The sequence below is a fragment of the Mobula hypostoma genome, chromosome 8, assembly GCF_963921235.1.
Source record: "Mobula hypostoma chromosome 8, sMobHyp1.1, whole genome shotgun sequence".
NCBI lineage: Eukaryota > Metazoa > Chordata > Chondrichthyes > Myliobatiformes > Myliobatidae > Mobula > Mobula hypostoma.
Window position 1 is genome coordinate 100019801 of NC_086104.1, and position 18004 is coordinate 100037804.

Consider the following 18004-nt stretch of genomic DNA (forward strand, 5'->3'; position numbering starts at 1 on the left):
AGGCTCATGAAATTCAACTCGTCCCCGTCGGCCCTCACCAATTTATATCAATGCACCATAGAAAGCATCCTCTCCGGATGCATCACAACTCAGTGGGGCAACCGCTCTGCCCCTGACTGGGAGAAACTGCAGCTCAGCACGTCACTGAAACCAACCTCCCCTCCACGGACTCTGTCTGTACTTCTCGCTGCCTCGGTAAAGTAGCCAGCAAAATCAAAGACCCCTCCCTCCCCAGGCATTCTCTCTTCTCTCCTCTCCCTTCAAGCAGAAGATTTAAAAGTCTGAAAGCACATACCACCAGGCTCAAGGAGAGCCTCGATCCCATCGTTATCCGACTATTGAATGGGTCTCTTGGATGATAAGATAGACTCTTGATCTCACAATCTACCTCATTATGAATCTGCACCTTATTGTCTACCTGCACTGCACTCTCTCTGTGACTATTACACTTTATCCTGCATTCTTTCTCGTTTTCCCTTGTTCTACCTCACTGCACTGTGTAAGGATCTGGTCTGTATGAAAAGCACACAGGACAAGCTTTTCACTGTATCTCAGTACATGTGACAATCATAAACCAATTCCAATAAGGGAAATGAATGGATATAGGGAGAGTGCATTCATTGCATAACACCCTGACATCCCACCACCCCCTCCACCTTCCCGATGCCTCGTTACCTCCTTCATAATCTTGATGGCCTCCACCCGGTGCTGAGGGGGTGGGTAGAGCAGCAGCCGATGGTATAGGGACTGCAGCACCGGCCTCAGTGACTCCAGGCAGCCGACCAGCCGCACCAGCTCCACCGCGATGTAGTATATAGTGCGCGCCACTGGCCCGCTGAGAGCCGGCGCCAGGGACGAGCAGCCAGAGCCTCGGCCATGGTCAGACACACCAGAGAATGTGGCCTCACTTTCTGTCGAAGAGGCACCATGGGCGGACGAGATGGTCTTGTCGTGGACGGGGTTTCCCAGAATGACAATCAGCACCGGACAAAGCTGCCTCCTGTGATGACAACAGAGCGGGGCAGTCAGGGAACAACCTGGACTTGTCTCCCCCCCAGTGCCTGGGAAGTGTCTCCCCCCCGCCGGGGCAGTCAGGGAACAACCTGGACTTGTTCAGCGCCTGGGAAGTGTCTCCCCCCCGCCGGGGCAGTCAGGGAACAACCTGGACTTGTTCAGCGCCTGGGAAGTGTCTCCCCCCCGCCGGGGCAGTCAGGGAACAACCTGGACGTCCAGCGCCTGGGAAGTGTCTCCCTCCCGCCGGGGCAGTCAGGGAACAACCTGGACTTGTCTTCCCCCCAGTGCCTGGGAAGTGTCTCCCCCCCAGTGCCTGGGAAGTGTCTCCCCCCCGCCGGGGCAGTCAGGGAACAACCTGGACTTGTCTCCCCCCCAGTGCCTGGGAAGTGTCTCCCCCCCCGCCGGGGCAGTCAGGGAACAACCTGGACTTGTCTTCCCCCCAGTGCCTGGGAAGTGTCTCCCCCCCAGTGCCTGGGAAGTGTCTCCCCCCCGCCGGGGCAGTCAGGGAACAACCTGGACTTGTCTCCCCCCGGCCCCCCCAGTGCTTTGCAGGGCTGCATTCAGACTTGAAAGACCAGCTCAGTCAAGGAGAAGCACGAGTTCAGAGGAAACGAGTGGTGGAGGCAGGGCCTCAGAAAACTACAGCACAGTACAGGCCATTTGGCCGACAATGTTCTGCCAACCCTTTCACCTAGTCCAAGATCAATCTAAAACTTCCCTCTCACATAGCCCTCCATTTTTTCCCCACAGGAATGTCGGCAAATTAACCATATATCTGAGGGAATAATTGGGTACAGTACAAGTTTTAAAGACCTTCTTTAAACTGGAGAGAGAAATAAAGAGGCAGAGATGTCCGTGGAGCCACCAGTGTTGAAACATGACATGCAAACAGAAGGTATAATCCTGACTGGGGGAGTAGAGACATCACAGAACAGCTCAGTACAGGCCATTTGGCCTACAATGTTGTGCTAACCCTTTAACCTATTCTAAGATCAATCTAATCCTTCCCTCCCACATAGCCCTCCATTTTTCTATCATCCATTTGTCAATCTAAGAGTGTTTTCGATTCCCAACATATCTGCCTCCACCACTACCTCTGGCAGTGTGCTTCACGCACCCACCACTCCATGTTGATAAACATCCCTCTGACATCCCCCATATAACTTCCTCCAGCACGTTAAAATTATGACCCCTCAAATTAGCCATTTCCGCCCTGAAAAAGTCGCTGACTATCCACTCTACCTGCTATTGTTTTATACACTGAGGGGGGAATTCTTGTACCCACAGACTTTGGGAGGAGATTTTCACCCTTCCCTGGAACGTCAGGCCAGTGGGACATGCTGGCATTTATCGCTCATCAGAAACCGGCCGAGACAGACATTGTGCTGGGCTGATTCTCATCGTTGAGGCCAACGAGTCCAGATTTATTGGGGACCTGGAATTACACACAATCCAGGGCAAGTTAGGGCAGCAGGTTTCCCTCTGTGAAGGAGATGTATGGGACAAGTTTCCTTGTACGCAGTGCGTTAAGTGATTTGAATAGGCTGCCGGAGGTACTGAAAAAAGCTGATACAATAGAGGTGTTTAGGAGGCATTTAAGGCCACCATAGATGGTCCCAAGCCCGGCTGTGAAAGGAAGAGGATTGGGCAAGGGGCTAGCACCCTGATCCAGTAAAAAGCCAGAGCTACAACACCACCAACAGAAGCCCAGGACAGCAGGCTCTGGCAGGATAGTCAGTGGCCTGTGGCCCTGTAGGGGTAATGGAATTAAGTAAGTAAGAGGCAGACAGACTGGCAGGGAATGGAAAGGTATAGACCATGTTCAGGCAGATAGTCATAGAGCACTACAGCACAGAAACAGGCCTTTTGGCCCATCTAACCCATGCTGAACTGTTGTTCTGCCCAGTCTCATGGACCTACACCTGGACTATAGTCCTCTGTACATCCATCTGCAGCTTAAATTGGCACCATGGTGAGCACGAACATCATGGGCTGAATGGCCTGTTCTGTACTGTACTGTTTTATCCTCACTAGCATAATGGGCCATACAACCTCTTCCAGTGCTACTCACTGAAGGAAACTGTGTCTATGTCTAGGAAGGGACAGGGTTGGGATAGACGATGATGCCTTGCAAAGTTACCTTTAGCTTTAATTATTCAAAAGTTAGACATTTGGGAAGCTTTTGAAAACCAACAGAAGACAACTATCAAAAACCACAAAGAGAGAAAAGATGAAATATGAAGATAAGCTATCTAATAATATCCATGACCACAAGACTTGGGAGCAAAATTAGGACATTTGGTCCATCAAACCTGCTCCACCATTCCAATAATGGTTGATTTATTATCCCTCTCAACCCCATTCTCCTGACTTCTCCTTGTAACCTTTGACACAATGAATAAACAAGAACCTGTCAATCACCACCTTAAATATAACCAATGAACTGGCCTGCACAGGCATCTGGCAAAGAATTCCACAGATTCACCATCCTCTGGCTACAGAAATTTTCCTCATCTCTAAATGGATGAGGATGTCCCTCAAATGAATGTCTTTCAATTCTGAAACCATGCCCTCTAGTCATAGACCCCAGCACAATAGGAAACATCCTCTCCACATCCACTCTACCTAGGCCTTTCAACATTCGATAGGTTTCAATGAGATCCCCCCTCATTCTTCTAAACTCCAGTGAATCCAGGCGCAGAGCCATCAAACGCTCTTCACATGTTGACCCTTCCTTTGCTGAGATCATTCTCATGAACCTTTTCATTGCCAGCACAGCTTTTAGATATGAGGCCCAAAACCACCCATAATACTCCAAATGCTCCTCAAATGATAAGCCTTTTGATCTGGAATAATTTTAATGAACCTCCTCTGAACCCTCTCCAATGTCGGCACATCCTTTCTAAGATAAGGGGCTCAAAACTCTTCATAATACTGCAGCTGCGGTCTGAACAATGCCTTATAAAGCCTAGCATTATATCCTTGCTTTTGTATTCTAGTCCTCTCGAAATGAATGCTAACATTGCATTTGCCTTCCATACCACCAACTCAACCTCCAAGTTAACCTCTCAGGAATCTGCAGGACGACTCGCAAGTCTCTTTGCACCTCTGATGTTTTAGTTTCCTCCCCGGTTAGAAAATAATTTATACTTTTATTACTTCTACTGAAATGCATGACAATACACTTCCGTGCCTCCACAATCTCATCTGCTACCTCTTTCAGAACCCCGGGGTAAGTCCATCTGGTCTTACTACCTTCAGACTTTTCAGTTTCCCAAGCACCTTCTCCTTAATAATAGCAACGACACTCACTTCTGCCCCCTGACATGCTCGCATTTCTGGCATTCTGCTCATGTCTTCCACAATGCGGGCTTATTAGGGAGAAAGAGAGAGCCTGTGGTATGTCGAATTACCAGGTGAACGAGTAGTCTTTGGGATACTGCAAGTCTGTCTCTTTATTGATGTTTTGCTGCATGCTTGAGTGCTTGGCGGAGAGTGCTGATTTTTTTTGCTTGTGGGGGGGGGAAATTGTTGCTTTGCTGCTGCTCACACGTGGGAGGAGGGAGCTGGGGGGCTTTGGGGTTCTAACATTTAACTGTCATTCATTCTTTGGGGAACACCTCTGATTTCGTGGATGGTTGCAAAGGAAAAGAATTTCAGGATATATATTGTATGCATTTCTGTGACATTAAATGTACCTTTGATTGTCCGCTATTTCTTTGTTCTCCATTACTACCTCTCCAGTGTCAATTTCCAATGGTCCAATACCCACCCTCGTCTTTCTTTTACTCTTCATATACCTGAAAAAACTTTTTGAATCCTTTTTATTATTGCCTGCTTATCTTCATATTTAATCTTTTCTCTCATTATGGCTCTTTTAGTTGCCTGTTGATTTTCAAAAGCATCCCAGTCCTCTAGCTTCCCACTATTTTTGCTGTATTATTTCCCCTCCCTTTTGCTTTTCTGCTGTCTTTGACTTCCCTTGTCAGCCACGGTTGCCTCATCCTCCCTCTAGGATACAGCTTCCTCTTTGGGAGGTATCTATATGTATCACTGTCATGCCTTTCCACCAGAAACTCCAGCCATTGTTACTCTGCCGTTATCCCTGCTAGTGACCCCTTGCAACCATCTTTGGCCAGCTCCCCTCTTATGCCTTTGTATTTCCCTTTACTCCACTGTAAACTGAGAAATCAGATTTTAGGTTCTCCTTCTCAAACTACAAGGTGAATTCTATCATATTATGATCATTGCTTTCTAACGGGACCTTCACGTGGCCAACTGGAAAATGACACTAGAGTGATAGTAATGGAGGACAAAGGAATGGCAGAGGAACTTAATAAATATCTTGCATCAGTCTTCATTGTGGAAGACACTAGCAGAATGCCAGAAATGCAAGAGCGTCTGGGGACAGAGGTGAGTGTGGTTGCTATTACTAAGGAGAAGGTACTTGGGAAGCTGAAAGGTCTGAAGGTAGATAAGTCACCTGGATCAGATGGACTGTACCCCAGGGTTCTGAAAGAGGTGGCTGAAGAGATTGTGGAAGTAATGATCTTTCAAGAATCAATAGATTCTGACATGGTTCATGAGGAAAATTGGAAATGTCACTCCATTCTCTAAGAAGGGAGGGAAGCAGAAAAAGGAAATTATAGAGACAGCTTCTTTCCACGTTATATGTCAACAATTTAGATCATGGAATTGATGGCTTTGTGACCAAGTTTGCAGACGATACAAAGGTAGGTGGAGGGGCAGGTAGTGTTGAGGAGGCAGAGAGTCTGCAGAAGGACTCAGACAGATAGGGAGAATAGACAAAGTGGCAGATGAAATAAAATACGTTGGGAAATGCACTTTGGTAGAAGGAATATAAGTGTGAACTGTTTTCTAAATAGAGAAGTCAGAGGAGCAAACAGAGTTGGGAGTTCTTGTGCAGGATTCCCTAAAGGTTGAGTCGATGGTAAGGAAGGTAACTGCCACGTTAGCGTTGATTTTGAGAGGACTAGAATACAAGAGTAAGGATGTACTGTTGAGGCTTTATCAGGCACTTGGGTTATTGCAAACAGTTTTGGGCCCCCAATCTAAGCAAAGATGTGCTGGCATTAAAGAGGGTTCAGAGGAAGCACACGTGAATGACTCCAGAAATGAAAGGGTTAACATTTGAGGAGTGTTTGATTGTGCTGAACCTGTACTCGCTGGAGTTTAGAAGAATGGGGGGGGGGGGTTTCTTTGAAACCTATTGAATATTGAAAGGCCTAGTCAGAGTTGATGTGAAGAGAATGTTTCCTTTAGTGGCTGAGTCTAGGATTAGAGGACATCGCCTTAGGATAGAGGGATGACCATTTAGAACAGAGATGGGAAGGAATTTCTTTATCCAGATGGTGGTGAATCCGTGGAATTCACTGCCACAGGCAGCTGGGAAGGACAAGTCATTGAGTATATTTAAAGCAGAGGTTGATAATTTCTTTGTTAATTAGGGTGTTAAAAGTCACAGGGAGAAAGCAGGACAATGGGCTAGAGAGGGATAGTGCATCAGCCATGATGAAAGGCAAAACAGACTCAATGGGCCGAATGGCTTAGTTCTGCTGATATATCCTACAGTCTCAATATGAGTTTTACTTGCCACATGTACATCGAAACATACAGTGGAATGTGTCGTTTGCATCAACGACCAACTCAATCTGATGGCGCTGGGGGAAGCCCGTTAGGGTCACAATGCCTCCAAAGCTAATGTAGCACGTGCACAGCTTCTTAAACCTAACCCGTATGTCATTGGAACGTGGGAGGAAACTGGAGCACCTGGAGGAAACCCACGCAGTTACGGGGAGAACGTACAAACTCCTAAGAGACAGCGGCGGGAACTGGACCCTGAACAGTGATCGCTGGTGCTATAAAGCAACTGCGCTCACCACGAGGCTGCCATGCCAACCCCGTCAAATGACTTACCACCTCCTCAGTTACATAATGGAGAGGGTCCGACACAAGGCCCCTCAGGAAGAGGAGGCAAAGGGACAGCAGAAGAGACTGAAACAGAGAGGTTACGAATACACCAGTGGCCATACTCACCACAGCAGGTCGGTGAAACCCTTATGGCAATGCATGAGAGGGGAGGAACTGCTGAGCATGGAGAGAATACACTCCAGGTACAGGAGCTGCAGATGCTGACTGTCACTGCAAAGCAGAGAGAGAGAGAGAGGTAAGAATGAGCTCCAAGCCTGGCCTCAAATCCTCAGTAGCACTTTATTAGGTACACCAAATCTCGTGGGAGAAACTGCATGCATAAAAGCATGCAGACATGGTCAAGTGGTTCAGTGCGGTTCAAAACAAACATCAGAATGGGGAAGAAATGTGACCTACACACACAAACTGCTGGGGGAGCTCAGCAGGCCAGGCAGCATCTATGGAAAAGAGTCAACAGTCAGTGTTTCGGGCTGAGGCCCTTCGTCAGGACTGCAAAAAAAAGGTGAGAAATCAGAGTAAGAAGATGAGGGGGGGGGAGGAAGAAGTACAAGGTGGTAGGTGCGAGGTGAAATGGGGGGAGGGTGAAGAAAAGAGTTGGGAAGTCAACTGGTGAAAGAGATAAAAGGGCTAGAGAAGGGGGAATCTGATAGGACAGGACAGAAGGCCAGTGAAGAAAGGGAAGGGAGAGGTGATGGTCAGTAAAGGAGGTAAGAGGAGAGGAGGAAATGGAAACAATGGTGAACTGAGGGGGGCAATTACCGGAAGTTCAAGAAATCAATGTCCATGCCATCAGGTTGGAGGCTACCCAGACGGAATATAAGGTGTTGTTCCTTCAACCTGTGTAGCCTCATCAAGGCAGTAGAGGAAGCCATGGACTGACATGTCGGAATGGGAATGGGAAGTGGAATTAAAATGGGTGGCCACCGATATACAGGAGGCCTCACCTGGAGCACCAGGTACAGTAGATGACCCCAACAGACTCACAGGTAAAGTGTCACCTCACCTGGAAGGTCTTTGGGGCCCTGAATGTCGGTGAGACTCGAGGTAGATTGGGAGACTGCTTCGCTAAGCACCTATTATTGGTTGTTTGTCAGTCTTTGTTTAGCTATTCTTTTTATTGATTTTATTGTATTTCTTGTTCTACTGTGAATGCCCGCAAGAACTGAAAAATTGCCAATGCTGGAATCACACAAGAACCAGAAAACATTGCAAAAGCCAAGTTGATGGAGGAGCTCAGGTCAAAGCTCCTGATGAAGGGTTTCTGCCCAAAATGTTGACTGTGCATTTCCCTCTGTAGATGCCATCTGACACAGTTTGTCTCTACAGATCAGAAATACTAACTGTTTCTCTTTCCTGACCTGCTCAATCTTAACTGCAATATCAAAGTATGTATTATGTGTCACTATATACTACCATCAGACCCATTTTCTTGCAGGCATTTACCAGAAAATAAAGAAATCCAATCGAATTGATGAAAAAACTATACATAAACAGAGACTGACAAAAAACCAATGAGCAAAAGTGGACAAATCGGGCAAGTAATAATACAAAAAGTAGATAAATAATATTGTGATCACGAGTTGTTGAGTCCTTGAAAGGGAGTCCACAGGCAGATATATAGAAAGATAGATACTTTATTGATCCCAAAGGAAATAACAGTGTCAGTTCAATGTTGGAGTGATAAAGTTATCTGCACTGGTTCAGAAGCCTCATGGCTGTAGGGCAATAACTGTTCCTGAATCTGGTGGTGTGGGGCCTAAAGCTCCTGTAAGTCCTGCCTGATGGTGGTAGAGCATGACTTGGATGATGGGGGTCCTTGATGGTGGAAATCCTTGGGATAGCCCAAAATCCAAGATGAGATACTTAACTTGGTCTGGCTCATTATAGCATTGTGCAGCACTGTTTCCAGCCGGGCTGGATACAGCTTGCCAAACTCCTCATGGCTTTTGCCTTGCCCAGTACTTTCCCTGGGCAGCATTACACTGTAGAACCCGCCTGCTTTACAGAGCAGCAAAAATTCAAAAACTGCAGATTCTGGAATCACACTGGAAGCATAATGTATTGCAAAAAATAAACCACTGGAGCAGAATTAGGCCATCCACGACAGTCCTGATAACGGATCTTGGCCCAATATGTCGACTGTCCACAGATGCTGCCCAACCCGTTGAGTTCCTCCGGCAGATTGTTTATTGTTCTAGATTCCAACATCCGCAGCCTCCTATACTTCCAAGCAGAATCTGTTTTTAACGGGCACTGTACGTATACTAGATGGATACTGAAGATATGATGCTGCTCAGGCAGAGTACTGGGCCAGGCAAAAGCCATGAGGAGTCTAGAGAACTGTACCACAGCACCAGCCCACTTGGAGGTGGTACTGTCTAACGCTATAATGAGCCAGACCAGGTAAAAGGCCTCAGGGCCATCTCAAAGTATCTAAAATTGAAATTAAAACTGAGCAGGTCAGGAAAGAGAAACAGTTAATATCTTAGGCAATGCACACACAAAATGTTGGAGGAACTCAGCAGGTCAGGGAGCATCTGTGGAGGGAAATTGACAGCCTACGTTTTGGGTCAAAAGCCTTTATCAGGACTGGATAGAAAGATCTAAAGCGACAAACAAAATTGCCAGAGAAACCCCATGGAGGGAAATGAACGGTTGACAGTTTCAGTCCAATCGAGGAGTTCCCAACCTTTTTTATGACATGGACCAATACCATTAAACAAGGGGTCCATGAACCCCAGGTCCAGATCAATCCAGATATAAAAAGCTCAACCAAAAACATCAACTGAATTTCCTTCCACAGATGCTGTCTGACCCGTTGGGTTCTTCCAGCTGTTTGTACATTACACTGGATTCCAGCATTTGTGGTCCCTTGGTCATAAATTCAGGTATGTGACAGTCAGAGCTGAGTCAAGGCCTCAGAGGGACTGATTAAAAACCCATCTAGGCTGGACACATGATCCTGAGAAAATGTCTCTCCTCGCGATTCAGCATTGTGGCCCACTTACTTCACAACCCTCTGCAGCTTCTCGTAAAGAACAGCAAGCACAGACACCACGTCTTCACAAAGTGACTCAGTAGAGATCGGCACACCTGAAAACAAGGACCCAACATGATCAGGTTCACGACTACTCACACACCTTTGGGACGCAGAACACAGCAGAGCACCATAGCCGCACAGTAACGCGGAGAAGGAAGATAGCAGATAGCAACGCTGACTTGCAGCTCCAAAAAACATATAGGTTCAATCCCGACCTCAGGTGCTGTCTGCGCGGTGTCTGCACCTTCTGCCCGTGACCACGTGGGCTTCCCCCAGAAGCTTCATTTTCCTCTGACACCCCAAAGGCATGCTGGTAAGCAAATTCATTACCATAAGATGCCTCTGGTGCAGGAGGATTAGAGGGAGAGAGAATAGGTTATACAGAAACTGCTGTAGAAATGGGACGTTAAAATATAGGAGCAGAATTTGGCCATTCAGTCCATCGAGTCTGCCCCATCATTCCATCATGAGCGATTTATTATCCCTCTCTACTCCATTCTCCTGCCTTCTCCCCATAACCTTTGATGCCTTCACTAATTAAGAACCCATCAACCTCCACTTTAAATATACCCAGAGACTTGGCCTCCACAGATGAACTATACAGATTCAACACCCTCTGACTGAAGAAATTCCTCCTCATCTCTGTTCTATAGGGACATCCTTCTAATGTGAGGTTATGCCCTCTGCTCCTTATAGGACCACCGGGATGAAGCTAATGGCTTCATTCTGCACATTTTTGATCCTGTGATGAACTGGTGATACTCTGTAGCCTAATTTCCTTGCCTCCACTTTCAACCGAAACAAAGCATTCACAGTGCACCAACAGCCATTGCCTCTCAAAGTCCAACCCCATGTTCCTATCACGAGAGGTGGAAATGGGTAAGGCCATCCAACAGGGTCCTGGTCCTGAGGAGACTGAGGTCCTTTAACATCTGCCGGACGATGCTGAGGATGTTCTACGGGTCTGTGGTGGCCAGTGCAATCATGTTTGCTGTTGTGTGCTGGGGCAGCAGGCTGAGGGTAGCAGACACCAACAGAATCAACAAACTCATTCATAAGGCCAGTGATGTTGTGGGGATGGAACTGGACTCTCTGACGGTGGTGTCTGAAAAGAGGATGCTGTCCAAGTTGCATGCCATCTTGATCAGTGTCTCCCATCCACTGCATAATGTACTGGGTGGGCACAGGAGTACATTCAGTCAGAGACTCATTCCACCGAGATGCAACACAGAGTGTCATAGGAAGTCATTCCTGCCTGTGGCCATCAAACTTTACAACTCCTCCCTTGGAGGGTCAGATACCCTGAGCCAATAGGCTGGTCCTGAACTTATTTCCTGGCATAATTTACATATTACTATTTAATTATTTATGGTGCAACTGTAATGAAAACCAATTTCCCCTGGGATCAATGAAGTATGACTGTGACTACTGCTACGACTAAGCTGTATAGGCCAGTCCTCTGTACAATGGATACAATGGCTTACAGAAATATCGATGAACTCCAACCATACCAGTGACTTTGGATGATGGAGACAGGAGGTCATCAAAGGCCTATGTTCCACTGGGAGCTAAGGGCCCAAGAAGAACAGCCTTTATTTTCCTCATTCATTCATGGTGACAACAGCAACAATTTTAAAGAGAAACATTATTTCTCACATCAAAACACAGTGAAATGTATTGTTTTGTGTCAACGACCAACACAGTTCAAGGATATGCTGGCAACACCAGGCATCCTGCACCAACATAGCATGCCCACAACTCGCCAACCCTAATCTAAACCGTACGTCTTTAAATGCGAGAGGAAAGTGAAGCTCCCATAGAAAACCCACGGGCTTTTTCCACTTGGTAATACTGAACATGTTCCACTTCCACTTTCTGTGGGGCTGGCTACGGGCCCATCTCGGGTTGCAAAGCCAATCCAGGTCAAATTGTTAAATCAAAGCATGTCACAGCCATTTCAAACAAACATTACAGTGTCATCAATAATCATTCTTGTAAATAAAAGACTCTTAGATTTTATTTACTTAGAGCAGACTTCCCTCAGTTGATGTTCGGGGTCAGGAATTGATCACCAATTGGAGATTGCTGGTGTTGCTAAGCAATTGTGTTAACCGCCACACTACCATGTCGCCCAACTGTCTATCCCTAATTGCCTCGAATTGAGAAAGCAGTTAAGGGATTGGTAACCAAGGATCAGTTAACCAGGTTGGTAGGTGTACCCACTGGAATTCTGAAGAACAAGGGTCACCTCATTGAAACCGATCAAATGGTGAAAGGCCTTGATAGAGTGGATGGGGAGAGGATGCTTCCTATGATGGGAGAGTCTAAGACCAGAGGACACAGCCTCAGAACAGAGGGGCGTCCATTTAGAACAGGGAAGAGGAGTAATTTCTTTAGCCAGAGAGTGGTGAATCTGTGGAATTCATAGCCACAGATGGCTGTGGAGGACAGATCTTTACATATATTTAAGGCAGAGGTTGATGAATTCTTAATTACTCAGGGCATCAAGGGATCTGGGGTGAAGGCCGGGGATTGGGACTGAGGGAAAATGAATCAGCCATGATGAAATGGCAGAGAAGACTCGATGGGCCAGATGGCCTAATTCTGCTCCTATATTTTACGGTCTTTAGATCTTATGGTGGGGCAGAGGTGCTCTGGGCTTTTACATGAATTTATGGTTACCATTTCTGAACTCGGTTCTTTTAAATAATAAATATTATTAGTTTTGTTGCTCCCCAGGAGCTATGTGGGACTTGAACTCAGAACTTTAGATCAATGGTCCAGAACTCTGACTTCAAGTCCAGTAACTGTACCATTGAGCCAATCTACTGAAGAACTTCCAGGGCTAATGTCCTGTGTGGTGGGCTTCTATGATCAAGTACAACTTGTCCCTTCTGGTATTTCACCTCCTCCTGTTTGCTGCAAGGTTACCTTTGATGTGAGATTCCTCCTGCAGTGGCCGTCCCCCCTCGTTCTGCAAGACACAACAAGTAGTTATTTAGAGTCAAGCAATCACTTACATAGACACAGGGCACAACACCCCATCAGTCAGTGTATTGATCTGTGCACTAATTATGGAGGTGCTTGTCCCCTCCCCGACATCTCAAATATCCTTGGCTGTAAAACTATTTCTATAATAAGCTGTCAGAGAGCTGAAAATAATTTGGAAGATGTGTAGCTCAGGAGGCTGATGGTTGGGTGGAGTCTTGCTCCGATATTGGTAATTTACCTGCAAACGTTGCATCGCCACGCGAGGAGACATTATTAGTGAGTGCGCCGTTGATTGTGGTGTGTCTCCCGGCTACTTTTCAATCAGCTGAACCGATGTCATTTTGGAAACTCAATCGCGATGTAGGGAGGAAAAAGCATTTAAAGGTCAAGCATTCTGAGGGCACACCACAATCAAAAGCGCACTGACGATGTCTCCTTGCATGGTGACGAAACATTGACAAGTAAATTGCCAAAATCGGAGAACAACTCAACCCAGCTGTCATAGAAATCTACAGCGTTGAAACAGGTAATTTGCCCACCTAGTCCCTGACAGCCTGGTCTTCTGCCTAGTTCCATCTAGCTACACCTGGACCATATCCCTCCATACCTCTCCCATCAACGTACATATCTAAACTTCTCTTAAATGTTACTACTGCACCCACATCTACCACTTCTGCACACTCCACATTCTCACACCCTCCGAGTGAAGATGTTTCCCCCTCATATTTCGCTTAAATGTTTCACTGTTAGTTGGGCAGCACAGTAGCATATTGACCAGTACAATAGTTTACAGCGCCAGTGACTGGGCTTCAATTCCCGCCGCTGTTGGTAAGGAGTTAGTATGCTCTCTTTGTGACTGCGTGGGTTCCCTCAGCGTGCTCTAGTTTCCTCCCACATTCCAAAGATGTACGGGTTAGGGTTAGCAAGTTGTAGGCAAGCGATGTTGGTGCCGGAATCATGGGCACACTTGCAGCCTGCCCCAGTGCATCCTCGGACTGCGCCGGTCATTGATGCAATAATGATGCGTTTCATGGTACGTTTCGATGCTTTGATGTACATGGGACAAATAAAGCTAACCTTTATCTTAAAACCTATGACCTCTAGTTCCAGTCTCACCTAAGCTGAGGGGGAAAGCCTACTTGCATTTTGGGCAACCTTTTAACTGACTTGAATTATGAATTGAAATAATAAATATAGGCAATTACAAAATGATGCTTGATAGGAAAATTTCACAAAGATTTTCATGATTGGCAGCCCAAGATCCATAGGATACACCCAGAGGTATACAGGAAGCAAAATCGTTGTGGTCCAGTGTAATTTTTATTATTTAACCTACTTATACCCTTCATAATTTTGTATACCTCTCAGATCTCTCCTCATTCCCCTGTGCCCCAGGGAATACAGCTCTAAACTATTCAACCTTTCCCTATAATTCGGGTATTAGCATGAAGACACCTTTAGGGAAAACAGTTCCACTTTTTTTAAAATGAACTCTCAATACTAAATTGTTCCCTGAGCATTTATGAAAACCTTGATTCCTTTTTACCAAACTAACTTCCCAAGTCTTGGAGACACCATCCATAAGAAATCATCTCTCTATATCCATCATATCATCATCCTTGATGATAGAGTCCTGGAGTCATCCAGCAGACCTTTCAGCTGTCCAACTCTGTGACAACCTCTTGCACACTTATTTATTTTACTTAGCGATACTGTGCAGAATAGGCTCCTCCCACCCTTAGAGCCACGCCCGATTTAACCCTAGCCTAATTAACCGGATAATTTACAATGACCAATTAACCTCCCAACCAGTACACCTCTGGACTGTGGGAGGAAACTGGAGCACCCGGAGGAAACCCACGCATTCCATAGGGAGGAGATACAAGCTCCTTACAGATGATGTCAGCACCGAGTACCAAACCCAGACGTCCCGAACTGTAATAACGTTGTGCTGACCGCTACGCTGCCATGGCGACCCATCCAAGCTTCAGCCACCTCCTTTGGCAGCTGTTTCCAGATATCACAAACACAAGAGATTCTGCAGATGCTGGAAACCCAGAGCAACACAGAAAGTTCTGGAGGAACTCAGCAGGCCAGGCAGCCTCTAAGGAGAGGAGTAACACTGGGCAATAAAGGTTTTGCTTCCTGAATACTTCTGGGTGTATCTTATGGATATTGGGCTGCTGATCATGAAAATCACCATGAAATTTCCCTATCATGAACCTTTTTCTTTTAAATCGTCTATATTTGTTATTTCAATTCATAATTCAAATCAGAATAACTGATGCCAAGACTAAGGAAGACAATTTTGTTGGCTCACAGATCAAACAGGTCTTCAATGACAGACAATTCGAGGGCCTTCTGGTAGGGCTGGAGAAAATCGCATAGGAGGCATTCAAGTAAGTTGTTGAAAGTTTTCGTTGCAAATACAGATCACCAATCCATGTGCAGTTGGTTGAAAATATGCTTTAAGCATACAAAACCATGAAGTGTAACATGTCACTAAAGACTCATTTTCTACATTCCCATTTAGAATTTTTCCCTGCAAATCTTGGCGGTGTCAGTGATGAGCATGGTGAAAGGTTTCACCAGGACATTGCAGTCATGGAGAAACGGTATCAGGGCAACTGGAATCCGTCAATGCTGGCTGATTATTGTTGGATACTGAAGCGGGAAGCCTCAGACACTGAGTACAAATGAAAATCATCAACATAATATTCTTAGTTTAGTTGAACTATTGCAGTGTCAGAACCATTATGCAATTAAATGCATTATATTCAATAAAAGTTAATATCTTGTTTCTCCAAGTTCCCATGTGGTACAAGCAGTCTGAAATTATATTTGTGTTCAGTCTCAAGTGATCTATCATGAACAAAAAAACTATTTTGAGAAAGCAACACTTTAGAAAAAATTTATTGTCCAATGTAATCAGTCGACATTTCAGACCGTGACCCTTCATCAGGACTGGAAAGAAAGGGGGGAGAAGCCAGAATAAAAGTGGGGGGGGGGAGGGAGGAAGGAATAAGAAACAGGTTGGGAGAAATTTCCAGAAGTTAACCTGCTGAGAAATCAATGCTCATGCCATCAGGTTGGAGGCTACCCAGATGGAATCCAAGCTGGTTGAAATGACCCCACCCGCTCCCCTCTGCCGTGCTTGAAACCCCCCCTCACCTCGCTCTCCTGCTTGGCACGCAGCTGCTGAGCCAGGTCGCTGAACATCTGGCTGAGGGTGGCACGTACAGCGGTGTTGATGCTGCGCTGGTGACAGCTGGCGATGTAAGTCTCAATACAAACCTGCTGGAGACATTCACAGGCTCAAACACAAGCAGAGCATGTACGAAATCATGAATGACCACACAGAGGTGTGTGCACACGCATGCAGGCACACAGATTGCCCAACAATAGGAACCGTGCAGTGTTACCTCAGCGATCTTTAGGATGGCACTGCCATTTATTTCAAACGTTGAAGAATATGTGATACAAAGCAGGACCTTTTAAGTGAGAGAAAATAGTAAAAACATTAGCAGTGTGAATCAGAATCTCGTTCATTATCGCTGATTTATGACATGAACCAGTATCAAGTTTATTGTCACTGACACAGGTTGTGAAATTTGTTGTTTGTGGCAGCAGTACAGTGCAAAAATATGAAAAACTATAGATTATAAGCAATTTAAATATTCATTTATTTCAACTAAGTAGTGTAAAAAGAGATCAAAAAATAGTGAATTAGTGCTCATTGTCGAATGCAAAGTTTTAAAAGGTGCCGCTTTGCTGCAGCAATACTGTCTGTGCAAAGATATAGAAATCTATATTTTACCAAATAACTAGTGCACATGAAAAGGAACAATGAGGTGGTGCTTATGGGTTAATGGACTGTTTAGAAGTCTGATGGTGGAGGGGAAGAAACTGCTTTTGTTTAGATACAGTGCCTTTTGGCCCAATGAACCTGCAATGAACACCCATAAATCGTTGAGCGTGGGTCTTCAGGTTTGTGGACCTCTTCCCCAACAGTTGTAGCGTGAAAGTGCAAAACTGCGCAGCACTTTAAATGTCAAGACACTTCCAGCTGCGTGGCAACAAAGGTAACGTGCGTGGGAGCATTTCAGTCACTGCATGGCCGTGCGCCTGCGCAGCTTAGAGCGGACAGTCAATGCAATAATAACCAGTCATTCCATTTGTTTTATTGGCGCAGGGCTACACATTAGGCAGGGCACTAGGTATAGCTGTCCTGACCCTGGAGTAGAATTACTAGCAAGAACAGGCCTTTAGGCTCATCAAGCCTATTCCATCACGACCCATCTTCTACCTTGCCTCCCTTACTCCACTCCCAATATCTCCTTCGGTTTCCTAAGCTCACCATAATCTAGTTTGACCCAGCTCAACAACTGAACATCTTCAGCACTCCCCTGCAACATGAGGCTCCAGTGGATGCTCAGCAGAATGATTCAGGGAATAAAAGGGTTAACACGTGAGGAGCGTTTAATGGCTCGGAACCTTTACTCGTTGGAGATTAGAAGAATGAGGAGGAGATCTCATTGAAACCTATCAAGTATTGAAAGGTCTAGAAAAGAGTGGATGAGGACAGGCTGCTTCCTATAACGGGTGAGTCTAGGACCAGAGAGCACAGGCTCAGTATGGAAGGACGTCCATTTAGTATAGAGATGAGAAGGAATTTTTTTTTTTGGCTAGAAGGTGGTGAATCTGTGGAATTCATTGCCACAGACAGCTATGGAGGCCAAGTCTTTGGATATATTTAAAGTGGAGGTTGATAGGTTCTTGATTAGTAAGGGTGTCAAAGGTTAACAAGGAGAAGAAAGGTGATTGGGGTTGAGGGGGATAATCAATCAGCCATGGTGGAATGCATTGTCAAGAGTCAAGAGCAGACTCAATGGGCAGAGTGGCCTAATTCTGCTCCTATGTCTCATGGTTTTATGGTGATACAAGGTCATTCACCAGATCTCCGGCAGTCTGGAGTTTGTGCTCAAGTCTCCAGAACTGGACCCACAT

General features: G+C 45.9%; 1 protein-coding gene across 2 annotated transcripts in view; it reads right to left on the reverse strand.

Annotated features, from left to right (window-relative positions):
- Window positions 1-18004, reverse strand: part of arfgef3 (ARFGEF family member 3) — a 160243-nt gene that overhangs the window by 92952 nt on the left and 49287 nt on the right. The window contains exons 5-10 of one of the 2 annotated variants that reach the window (XM_063056469.1): window positions 16420-16488; window positions 16169-16291; window positions 12938-12980; window positions 9975-10059; window positions 7072-7176; window positions 676-1000 (exon numbers count right to left, since the gene is read on the reverse strand). In XM_063056469.1, coding sequence (XP_062912539.1) covers window positions 676-1000; window positions 7072-7176; window positions 9975-10059; window positions 12938-12980; window positions 16169-16291; window positions 16420-16488 — 750 coding nt within the window. The remainder of the gene's footprint in view (window positions 1-675; window positions 1001-7071; window positions 7177-9974; window positions 10060-12937; window positions 12981-16168; window positions 16292-16419; window positions 16489-18004) is intronic. The other variant, XM_063056470.1, reaches the window with a different exon arrangement.